Source organism: Chlorocebus sabaeus, chromosome 16, assembly GCF_047675955.1.
Source record: "Chlorocebus sabaeus isolate Y175 chromosome 16, mChlSab1.0.hap1, whole genome shotgun sequence".
NCBI lineage: Eukaryota > Metazoa > Chordata > Mammalia > Primates > Cercopithecidae > Chlorocebus > Chlorocebus sabaeus.
The window spans coordinates 48,023,380-48,035,780 of NC_132919.1; the positions used below are offsets into that span (position 1 = coordinate 48,023,380).

At 48.4% G+C, this 12,401-nt stretch overlaps 1 protein-coding gene across 1 annotated transcript in view; it reads right to left on the minus strand.

Moving 5' to 3' along the window:
* The window catches only part of ACSF2 (acyl-CoA synthetase family member 2), a 47,853-nt gene extending 41,865 nt beyond the window's left edge, over positions 1-5,988 (minus strand). Inside the window, exon 1 of the mRNA XM_008011508.3 lies at positions 5,823-5,988. Within this exon, the coding sequence (XP_008009699.1) occupies positions 5,823-5,959 (137 nt within the window). The 5' untranslated portion in view covers positions 5,960-5,988. The remainder of the gene's footprint in view (positions 1-5,822) is intronic.
* Between the last annotated feature and the right edge of the window lie 6,413 nt (positions 5,989-12,401).

The following is a 12,401-nucleotide window of genomic DNA, read 5'->3' on the forward strand; positions in this document are numbered from 1 at the left end:
AAGTTCAGCTTAAGTAAAAAAACTATTCGGCTAGAAAGTGGTTCACTTGAATCGAGATCTACCTGGATCCAAAGTTTCATCTGTAGATTGAAGTAAAATAGAGGCCGGGATCAGCAGCTCACCTCTATAATCCCAGCACTTGAGGCCAAGGCAAGAGGATGACTTGAGGCAGGAGTTTGAGACCAACCTGGGCAACACTTCATAACCCCATCTCTACAAAAAGTTTAAAAATGAGCTGGGTATGGTGGCACTCGCCTGCAGGCCTAGCTACTTGGGAGGCTGGGATGGGAGGATCGCTTGAGCGCAGAAGTTTGAGATTATAGTGTGCTATGATCGTTCATAAACGATTGAAGCACAAGTGAGATTTCACAGAAGTACAAAGGCTTCAAGCTGCAGACCTATCCTTTCAGGAATCAGGTTCTAACCCCAGACTCTTTGGGAAGTCTCCCGCCTCCTATTTCCACAAACCAGATTCCTCCTGCTTTGATTGACATCTTTAATGGTACTGCAAACTTTCTGCCTTGAATCAGTGTGTCTATGGTCTTCCCCTGTAGACTCCTTCTAGAAAAATAGCTCTGTCCGTGAAAACAAACTCATTCATCTTTTTATTACCTTTACATGCTTCACAGTAGACTGCAGCAATGTACAGCATTCAAGGTAGAGGAGGGTAACTAAAACAGATGTGTACCATTCATTGATTCCAACAGCCAAGTTCATAGTTATTTTCTACTGTTACATTTAGACTGGAGGATCCCCAGTGGAATGCATAGGGATATCGTCACCAAATCATTCGTAAATCATGTTTTGGAAATTATGGGAAGAGTCTATTTCTTGTACCTATTTATGGTTACCACCCAAAACACTTCCAGGCTTAACACAAGGCACTCATATAGAAACAGCATTTTGTAGTTTTCCATGTGTGTGTAAATCGTTGGTCACAAGAACAGAAAAATAGCTCAGCAGCTGTCTGAGCTATGTGATGTAAGCAAAATGTATCAAGCCCAGAGAGACCTGAGTGTGGGACTTCAGTCATGCTCCCCCTTTCCCAGGGAAAATTGTTTAAAGGCATTTTGCTCCTAACTAACTGCTTCACCCATTACTTTCAGGTTTACAAAATTTGTGATACAAAGCACAAGGTATAACAAATCAATAGCTTAAATCATTTTAATGTACATTCTTGGTAAATCACTTAGGAACTGTCTCTTCTTTTCATTTATTGATTTATTTATTTAGAGACAGAGTCTCGCTCTATTTATTTATTTATGTAGAGACAGAGTCTCGCTCTGTCGCCCAGGCTGGAGTACAATGGTGCGATCTCGGCTCACTGCAACCTTCTCCTCCCGGGTTCAAGTGATTCTCCTGCCTCAGCCTCCCAAGTAGCTGAAACTATAGGCACCCACCACCACACCCAGCTAATTTTTGTATTTTTAGTAGAGACAGGGTTTCACCATATTGGCCAGGCTGGTCTCGAACTCCTGACCTTGTGATCTGCCCGCCTTGGCCTCCCAAAGTGCCAGGATTACAGGCGTGAGCCACTGCGCCCAGCCTTCTTTTCTTTTAAAAACCCACTTGTAACTGCTGCTCATCGGGCCATATATTCAGGACAACTTGAGTCTATGCTCCTGGGTTGCAGTCTGAAAACTTGCCCCAAATAAACTCTCTACTTATATTACTTTTGCCTCGGTTTTTTGCCTTAGGTCTACGGTCTTATATGATCATAGCCATCCCCATGGAGAGTGGTCCACAAAGCCCACTTACTCCTCTGTCCCTACCATCAGCCCCAAGTCACTGGATGCCCAGCTCTGAGCACCACACCCAATTCTGAGAGGCTTTAGCCACTGATCCCTCTGTCTTCCCAGCTCTGAGTGTTCCCAACACCCTGAACGCAGCTGCCTCATAGACAGCCCCAGGTCAGCTTTAGGGGAGGTCTGGAGGAAGGCTGCTCGGTCCAGGTTTCTCCTTGAATTCCTTCCTTGGAGGTTCGCTGAAGCCCCAGACTAACCCATCCACCTTCCATGGGAAAGGAGGCATGTGGACAGGGGGAAGGAGGTGGTCGTGAGGAGTTCTGGAAAGCAAAGGATGGCTTTTTCTTTCCTTCTGGGGAGAAAGACTCTGGGCTGGGCGCGGGGGCTCACACCTGTATTCCCAGCACTTTGGGAGGCTGAGGCAGGTGGATTATTTGAGGTCAGGAGTTTGAGACCAGTCTGACCAACATGGTGAAACCCCTAAAAATACAATCTCTACTAAAAATACAAAAGTAGCTGGGCAGGTGGTGTACACCTGTAATCCCAGCTACCTGGGAGGATGAGGCAGGATAATTGCTTGAACCCAGGAGGTGGAAGTTACAGTGACCCGAGATCATGCCATTGCACTCCAGCCTGGGGCAATAAGAGCAAGATTCCACCAAAAAGAAAGAAAAGAAAAGAAAAGAAAAGAAAAGAAAAGAAAAGAAAAGAAAAGAAAAGAAAAGAAAAGAAAAGAAAGAAAGAAAGAAAGAAAGAGAAAGAAAGAAAGAGAGAGAAAGAAAAGAAAAAGAAAAAGACTCTGGACAGCTCTGCCTCAAATGGAGAGGAGGACGTCCAGCAGACCCAAGGACTAGACATGTAGCTGGGCGGAAGTCACCATCTTGGTAATCAGATGAAATAATTGAAATAATTGGGTTCCAGAAAGGAGAAATAACTGGGTTCCAGAAAGAGGCCACCAAGGAGGGGATCCTCTCCTACTTTCAAATCAGTCAGAATTCCTACCCAGGCACCAGCAAGGGTTTCCAGGGACCAGCCCTGCCTCAAAGGAAAGGCTGAGAAGAAGAGCAAGCTTTTTCTGTTCATTGGCCCAACAACACATCAAGTACGTTGTAAGAGTGATGAGCTAACCAGCTCAGAGGGTAGGTAACATGCCCGAGGTCATACAACCAACAGGGAGAGGAGCCAGGGCTGTCATCCAGGACGTATAACTTCAAAGTCCTTGCTCTTTTCTATCAGGCAAAACCAGGATCTGATAAGTAGTAGGCTGGGTGTTGGGCATCAGGAAAGCAGGCTGTGTGTGAGCAGATCGGAGAAAACAGAGGACAAAAGTCCAAGTGCATTCCTCACCATGGCACTTGCAACACTAAATTGTGCTCAACTTGATTTATTTCTCCTCCCACGAGGCTGCAAGTTCCTGGCAGGGTGAGGACTGAGTTTTGTGGCCTCTATATCCATAGCACGTGCTAGGCACTTGACACAGAATCTGTTCTCAGGAATGTTTGCTGATGGTTTCAGCCCTGAGGTTTCTTTTTTTATTTTTATTTTATTTTTATTTTTTTGAGACGAAGTCTTTCTCTGTCACCCAGACTGGAGTGCAGTGGTGCAACCTCCACTTCCCAGGTTCAAGCGATTCTCTTGCCTCAGCCTCCCAAGTAGCTGGGATTACAGGCATGCGCCACCACGTCTGGCTTTTTTTTTTTTTTTGAGACGGAGTTTCGCTCTTATTGCCCAGGCTGGAGCGCAATGGCATGATCTCAGCTCACTGCAACCTCCGCCTCCCAAGTTCAAGTGATTCTCCTGCCTCAGCCTCCCTAGTAGCTGGGATTACAGGCATGTGCCACTGTGCCCAGCCAATTTTGTATTTTTAGTAGAGACGGGGTTTCTCCATGTTGGCCAGGCTGGTCTAACTCCTGACCTCAAGTGATCCACCCACCTTAGCCTCCCAAAGTGCTGAGATTACAAGCCTAAGCCATCATGATTGGCCTTTTTTAAATTATTTTTTATTTTTTTGACATGGAGTCTTGCTCTGTCACCCAGGCTGGAGTGCAGTGGTGCAGTCTTGGCTCACTGCAATCGCCGCCTCCCAGGTTGGAGCAATTCTCTTGCCTCAGACACCCTAGTAGCTGGTATTACAGGCCACGCCTGGCTGATTTTTGTATTTTTAGTAGAAACGGGGTTTTACCATGTTGGCCAAACCGGTCTCCTGACTTCAAGTGACCCGCCTGCCTGGGCCTCCCAAAGTGCTGGGATTACAGGCATGAGCCACCCACGCAGCCTTTATTTTTATTTTTTGAGTCTAGGTTTTGCTCTGCCGCCCAGCCTAGAGTGCAGTGCCTTGATCATGGCTCAATGCAGCCTTGAACTTCTGGGCTCAAGTGATCCTACCACCTCTGCTTTTCAAAGTGCTGAGATTACAGGCATAAACCACCATGCCCGGCCTGAGCCCTGAGGCTTCTGAAGTGGAAAGTAGGAGAGAAATCAGGTAAAACCACCACAGTTAGCCAATAAGGGTGCAAGCACAAGGGAGTGGAAGGGGCAGAAAGGAGGTAGGCCAAACACTCAGAAAATCATCTCTCTGGATAAACGAGTCTCCTCCTGACACAGCAATAAGAATTTCTCTGAAGCTTGGTGCTCTCAGAGGCCCCAGGGCTGTAGCAGGTAAGTGACCTATTTTGTTTATAGACAAAAAAGTCAAAGGTCAGGAATGTTGCCATGTGGCCTGATTTATTATTTGTTTATTTATTACTTTGTTTGTTTTGTATTAGGCAGCCTCCTGAGCCAGAGTAGGCTGAGAGACTCCCCTTTGGTCTGATTTAGTATGATAAAATATGCACACGTTGGGGAGTAACTTTCCTTAGAGTCCTCCCAGCCTGAGGGGGCACCCATGAGTCCAGAGGAGAGGCTTAAGAGACTAGCGGGTCAGGGGAGGGCTGAACTTGTCTAGGGAGACCCTGGGAAGTAGTGAGTGACTCCCAGGGTCACTGGGAAGAGGACCCCACTGTCCTCATCTCAATCCCATCTACTGACCAGCCTTGATCCATTTAGTTTTCTCAGCAAATTAGGCAGAGTGATGTTAAGGCGTTGCATGCTTTCTAGCATTCAGGAATCAGCAAGTTCAAAAATCGTGATCTTGGAGTTCCAGCGAAAAAGGAGTCTGCATGTCCCTCCAACTCTTCCTGCTTAGCCTTTTTAAAAACAAAAACAAATCTAGTTCTCTGAGACACAGCTTTGTTCTGACTTCTCCTTTTTCCACGTCCAGACCCACACCCCATCTGATGTTGTTGAAAGTGGTGTCCTGACCACTGACTTAGTATCTGGCCTAGTTGAGTGGTAGGACAGGCTCAGTGGTGCACAGGGCTCCCCAGTGGTGCTGCTGAAGCTAACAGCACTGATAGCATTGGTGGCAGCCTCCTCTCTGTGACTCAAGCACTTTCACATTTGCCATCTCACGAGGTCCTCCCAGGGACTGGTCACACCGGAAGGCAGCTTTACTTACTGTGCTGCTGCAGAGGCAGTGAAACTACTGGCAACTGAAATCCTCTGCCAGTTTCCATCCCACCCCTTGCACTGAGGACAGAAGAAAATAGGCCCAGGAGCAGGCAGCAAAGAATAAAAGCCATGTTAGTGAGCAGCTGATGAGGAGAGAGGAGACTGCTAAGTTTAGTGGCCTGGGTCGGGGAGAATGGGGTTGATCCCCAAGTTTGCCCATGCAGGGGTTCTAACTCAGAGGCAGTGGCCTGGGCGTACAGCCCAGGCCTTGGCCCTGGCCCCTCCCCATCGGAATATTCTCCTTAAAGCCCACACTCCTTGCCCTCTGTGCCCATAAAGGAGAAAGAATCGAGAGTCTTGGACCAGAACTCGAAGTCCCTGCAGCCACCAACCAAAGCCCCCTGCCAAGTCCACCAGGCCAAGCCAGCTTTTCCTATTGCCTAGGTGCTCGTAGGGGGCGGGTGAGGGGCGGGTACCTTCCCCCCGGTGCACTCGTCCAGAGGTGGGGCTTCCGAAGCTCGGCAGGACCTCCAAGTTCCTCTCCCAGGGAACTGCCCCGCCCCCTCTCTTCCCGCGGGGGGCCAGTACCTGAGGAAGCGGACAGCCTGCAACCTCGCTTCCTGCCAACTCCGAGAGAGGGCTGCCCGGGCCCCCAGCACCCCCGGGCCCCCGGCGCACATTCTCCCCAGGCGCAGCATCCCGACGTAGGCTGCAGTGGCTCGCATCGCCCAGCGTCCCGGCCAGAGTAAACTTTTAAAGTGAGCCGGGGCGGGGCGGGCGCAGAGCAGGCGGGGAGGCGGGGAGGGTGGCCTCTGCCTATGGGGTGCGGCGGACTCGGTCTCGGCCGGCGGGGCGGGGCGAGGCGCGGCGGTGGCGACTTCGCGCGGGGCCACCTTCCCCGCAGACCCCGCGACCCTCCCCCTCCTACCCTCGAAGAATAGCCCTGGTTTCCTCTGGATCCGAAGGCCCCAGCTGCAGTCCGAGACAGATCTTCCTCGCGACCATTCTCAGGGGCCTGGATGTTAGAGGCGCAAACGTTTGTTGATTTCCCAGAGGGGCCAGATGGCAAAGTCAAGATCCGTCCATCCCCTGCCCCCTTTAGCGCTCGGGTCACATGCTGGCCCCGCCGCTTGCAAGCCAGGGGCCAAAGGAGCAGGCGCGAAGCGCCCTTGAGGCATGCCAGCTGGAGCAGAGGGCCCGCAGGGGTGGGGAGGCAGCCGGGACAAAGGGTGTCACGGGTAAGCCCCCTGCGAGCCTGCTGGCGCCAGAGTCGTAGCTGAGGCCAGATGTCAGCTTCAGAAGGGACACCAGTTGTACCCCATCTCACACGAGGCATCCTCCCATCCCTCCTCTGCTGCCTCTGCCTTGACCTTCTTCACAGGGTTGGGGGCCGGGCACTATAAGGTGGCCTCAGGGACTGGGACCTGTGTATTTCATCCTCCATCTGCCTGTCTTGGGGCCTGTGGCACAGTTCCCTGTGCTGAGCTAGGCGTGAATGGAAAGCAACCCTATGCCCCTCCTTAGGGTTCCTGAGTTCCAGGAGTGGGTGGGGTACTAAGACACGGGCGAGCTGCGGGACACAGAAGGTGATAATCCTGCTCTGCTCCTGGCTAGGAAAGGTGGCACTGGGCACCAAAGAGTAGCACAGTTTATGCCTGTTCCAGGTCCACACTGCCTCGGGCTAGCCATGACTCTTCCTCTAGAGAAGGAGCTGGAGAAGAACGAGGCAAAGGCCCTGGCAGTGTGACCTCCCCTCTCCTGACAGGAGGAGATGAAGTGAACTCTGCCAGGCAGAAGGGGTGGCTGAGAGTGGAGCCTGGCCTGAGGTGACCTTTGCCCTTATCTGGGAACTCTGGCTCCATTTTGGTCATGAGAAGGAGTCCACGCTGAGCCTCTTTATGATCTTGAGCGTGACCTCAAATCCTCTCTGGAACCCCGGTTCCTAGGGAGGGTCTACACACTTCAGTTTCTGTGGAGTTGGGGCAGGAAGAGACAGAGGAACAAAGAGATCACAGGAGGCTGGGCCTGCAAGGGTGTGCCTTCCTAATTAAACTAACTCTTTGATAGTGGACCAGGGAATGTGGAGGGCTGGGGCATTCACAAGTCTGGGGTCCCAGCCCTGACTGGCAGACTCAGCCTCTAGCTTGCTTGGTGACCCTGGGTAAACCATTGTCCTTCTCTTGGCCTATGAAGTGAGGGGTAGGTACTGATCTTGTAGGTCCTTCCACTCTCCTGGCTAGTTTGAGGGTCAGTCCTCAGCAGGAGAGAAGTGAGTTCTTCCTTGAACTTTGCTCCAGCCTCGGCTTTTCAAGACACTGGGCTTTCCTGACTCTTCCTAGGTGCACAGGCCGTGGCATCATAGCCATCAGTTTCAGGGTATCTTGTACATGCCAGGCTCTTCAAGGACATTTTCTCTGACCCTCACAAACACCCTGCAAGGAACAGGCATGCCTTGGAATGTGTCTTTGTTTTTATGGATGAAGAAACTGAATCCTAAAGAGGTTCAGCCTCTTAAACATAGGCCAAAGCTCTGCCCGAAGTCTCTTTGTGGCTTTGGGCAAGTCACGGGGCCTCTCCAGCCTCACTATCTGTCAAATGGGGATCATAATACCAACTTCATGCAGAGGGCTGGATAAGAATCGAGTAGGTGGCACAGAACTGGTAGTTGGCCAGTTTTCAGTGATTGTTTCTTCCTCCATCCTCTCCTTCCTCTCGTGTCTTCACTCTAAGACCTTCCTCTGTGTTAGGAATTGCAAACCTTTTTTAGGAGGGGGAATTGTTTTATTTCTGCAAAGCCCTGGTAGGCACTAGTTCTGTGGATGGGGAGGAAGGCTGGGAGAAAGTCAGGATGGCTGGTGGGGAAGTCTGTGAGCCATGGTGGGGGAATCATGTTGACCCAGCATTCTTGGGCTAGTATAGGGAAGTGGTGAGCAGGGCAGTGGGCCATCCAGAGCAGGGCAGTGGGCCATCCAGATCTTCCAAGTTCCCTTCGTTCCCTTTAACCAATTCAATTCCCCATTGCTCCCTAAGGGGCCTTCTGCCTGAGCCATCACATCTCCTTTATGCTGCAAGTGACTTGCATGATTTATGATCCCTGTAGTTTGGCTCATGCCATTGGCTACCATGAGAAAGCCCTTGTTCCCACCCCTTTGCCCATGTCCTGCTTCTGTGCTTCAAAAGCAGGCTCAAAATGAAAACACCATTTATTGATTTTTTTTTTCATTTGTAACATCAACCTATGAATAAAGTACAGAAGACCTAGTCACAGTTACAGAACAGAATGTAAATGTAAGTATCACTAACCTTGGAAGTTACATCTGTCAGTAGTTGAGAGGGAAAGGGCGGGGCAGACTATAAAATAAAAATAAAGGAGTATGTCATTATGTACAAAAATAATAATAAAACTATAGTAGTGGCTGGGCGCGGTGGCTCAAGCCTGTAGTCCCAGCACTTTGGGAGGCCGAGATGGGCGGATCATGAGGTCAGAAGATCGAGACCATCCTGGCTAACACGGTGAAACCCTGTCTCTACTAAAAAATACAAAAAACTAGCTGAGTGAGGTGGTGGGCGCCTGTAGTTCCAGCTACTCGGGATGCTGAGGCAGCAGAATGGCGTAAACCCGGGAGGCAGAGTTTGCAGTGAGCTGAGATCCGGCCACTGCACTCCAGCCTGGGCGACCCAGAGAGACTCCGCCTCAAAAAAAAAAAAAAAAAAAAAAAAAAACTATAGTAGCAAGACTTAGGGAGGAGAGATGGGGTGCAAATCCCCACTTATCAAACAGAAAATCTAAAAATGGCAAAATAAGTATGTCATTTAGAGGCAAGTAGCAGAAGAAAATAAAACACAAATATATATTCCCCAAAGAAATATATCCAGGCCGGGCATGGTGGCTCATGTCTGTAATCCCAGCACTTTGGGAGGCCGAGGCAGGCGGATCACAAGGTCAGGAGATTGAGACCGTCCTGGCTAACACGGTGAAACCCTGTCTCTACTTAAAAAAAAAAAAAAGAAAAAGAAAAAATTAGCCGGGCGTGGTGGCAGGTGCCTGTAGTCCCAGCTTCTTGGGAGGCTGAGGCAGGAGAATGGCTTGAACCCGGGAGGCAGAGCTTGCAGTGAGTTGAGATCCTGCCACTGCACTCCAGCCTGGGCGACAGAGCAAGACTCTGTCTCAAAAAAAGAAAAAAAAGAAATATATCTCCAAAGAAGATATACAGATGGGCAATAAGCACTTGAGAAGGTACTCAAAAAATTCAGATCAAAACTATCCTCACACCCATTAGGATGGCTGTTATTTAAAAACAACAACAGGCCCACTGTGGGTGCTCACGCTTGTAATCGCAGCACTTTTGGAGGCCAAGGTGAGTGGATCACTTGAGTCCAGAAATTTGAGACAGGCCTGGGCAACGAAGTGAGAAACTGCCTAAACAAAAAGTACAAAAATTATCTGAGTGTGGTGGTGCGTGACTGAGGCAGAAGGATCGCTTGACCCCAAGAGGTTGAGGCTGTGGTTAGCTGAGATCACACCACTGCACTCCTGCCTGGGTGACAGAGCAAGACTCTGTCTCAAAAAACAACAAAAAAAAAGAACACCCACAAAAAAACCCAGAAAATAACAAGTACTGATGGGGATGTGGAGAGATTGAACACGTGTGCATTGGTGGTGGGAATGTAAAATGGGGCCACCGCAATGCATGGTATGGTGGTTCCTAAAAAAATTAAAAATGAGTTATATGATCCAGCAATTCTACTTCTGGGTATATACCCAAAATAATTGAAAGTAGGGACTCCAACAAACATTTGTGTATCAACGTTCACAAGAGAATTATTCCCAATAGCCAAAAGACAGACACAACCCAAATATTCATCAATGATTGAATGGATAAACAAATGCGGTATATCCATACAATGGAATGCTATTCAGCTTTCAAAACAGGAAGGAGGCCGGGCGCGGTGGCTCAAGCCTGTAATCCCAGCACTTTGGGAGGCTGAGACGGGCGGATCACGAGGTCAGGAGATCGAGACCATCCTGGCTAACACAGTGAAACCCCGTCTCTACTAAAAAATACAAAAAACTAGCCGGGCGAGGTGGCGGCGCCTGTAGTCCCAGCTACTCGGGAGGCTGAGGCAGGAGAATGGCGCAAACCCGGGAGGCGGAGCTTGCAGTGAGCTGAGATCCGGCCACTGCACTCCAGTCTGGGCGACAGCGCGAGACTCCGTCTCAAAAAAAAAAAACCAGGAAGGACATTCCGACACATGCTACAAGCCACATGAACCTTGAACACATTGTGCTAAGTGAAATAAGCCAAACACAAAAGAATAAATACTGTATGATTCCATTCATATGCGACACTTCGAGTAGTCAGACTCAGAGAGACAAAATGGAATGGTGGTTGCCAGGGGTGAGGTGTGTGGGGTGGAAAATGGGGAGTTATTATTTGTTTAATGGGTATAGAGTCTCGGTTTAGGAAGATCAAAGGGTTTTGGAGATGGATGGTGGTAATGGTTGTATAACAATGTGAATGTACTTAATGCCACTGAACTGTACCCCTAAAAATGGCTAAAACGATATATTTTATTTATGTCTATTTTTCCACAACTTTTAAAAAAACTTTTCTTTGGGGCATGGCAGTGGGAGGAACAGTGAGGGGAGAGAACAGGCTTTTGTTAAAAAAGCTATTTTCGGTCGGTTGCAGTGGCTCACGCCTGTAATCCCAGCACTTTGGGAGGCCGAGGTGGGCGGATCACAAGGTCGGGAGATCGAGACTGTCCTGGCTAACACAGTGAAATGCTGTCTCTACTAAAAATATAAAAAATTAGCCGGGTGTGGTGATGGGCACCTGTAGTCCCAGATACTCAGGAGACTGAGACAGGAGAATGGTGTGAACCTGGGAGGCAGAGGTTGCAGTGAGCCGAGATCACGCCACTGCACTCCAGCCTAGGTGACAGAGCAAGACTCAGTCTGAAAAAAAAAAAAAACAAACAAAACTGTTTCCTTATTTTATTTTCTAAGATGGTGTATATGATTTCTCTTAATAAAATTTTTTATTAACATACCTGAGGGAGGCTTCAACCAGTTACAGGAACTAATGAGTTTGATGAGGTTTTCACTGTAAAAAAATGAGTACAAAGAGTTTACTTAGGCTTAGAATCAACTTCAATCAACTTCAGCGTCAGATCTGGAAAGAATCCAGCCTTAGTGCTTTTTCTGTCAATGACCTTGAGCAAATCCCTTTTCTCTAGTGTAATTTTTCATAGCTCTCTGTGGTAATTGTCTCCAAATAGTAAGTGAAAAATGGTCCTTTTAAAGAATTTCCTTCACTGTGTGTTTGAGAACTGAGCTGTCTAATAAGAAATGCAGTGATCATGAAGGAGAGGTGGAAAAAAAGGAGAGACAGCTGGCAGCCACAGAAAGAAACGGGGAGAGGAAGATGAGGAAGTTTCAGTTTTCAAAGAGGTTGAAATGACTTGGAACAGAATGCATATATTCTGCTAATCAAGTCAATTAGATCCTGTAGTCAATATATATTTTTTAAAAAGCCTAATAAAAATTGTTTTAAACGTGGATGTTTCTCATTCTCAAACTGAAAGTGAAAACAAGGAACTTGCTGTGAACTACTGTGTAGAATCAAGTTATCTTTTTTTTTTTTTTTTTTTTTTTTTTGAGACTGTCTCACTCTCACCTGGGCTGGAGCTGGAGTGGTGCAGTAGGGCAGTCATAGCTCACTGCAGCCTTGAACTCCTGGGGTCAAGTGATCCTCCCACCTCAGCCTCCTGAGTAGCTGGGATTACAAGCGCATGCCACCACACTGGGCTAATTTTTCTTTTTTTGTAGAGATGAGGATCTCAATGTGTTGCCCAGACTGATTTTGAACTCCTGGGCTCGAGTAATCCTCCTGATTCAGCCTCCCAGAGAGCTGGGATTCACAAGCAGGCGCCACCACACCCAGCTGAGTAAAATTATCTTGATTGCGACTAACAATTGCTGCAGGCACAGGCAGACGTGTTTTTAAATGATCTGTATTTTCTTGCTTACATCCCCAAATTGAAAAACTAAGCCATAATCCCAGCAACTGCCAAAAAAACTATGAAAGCCTTGCTTTTGTAAGAGGATAGGACAAAAATCTTTATTTGGATGGCGTAATATTTTACTTCCCTTGGGTCAAAGTC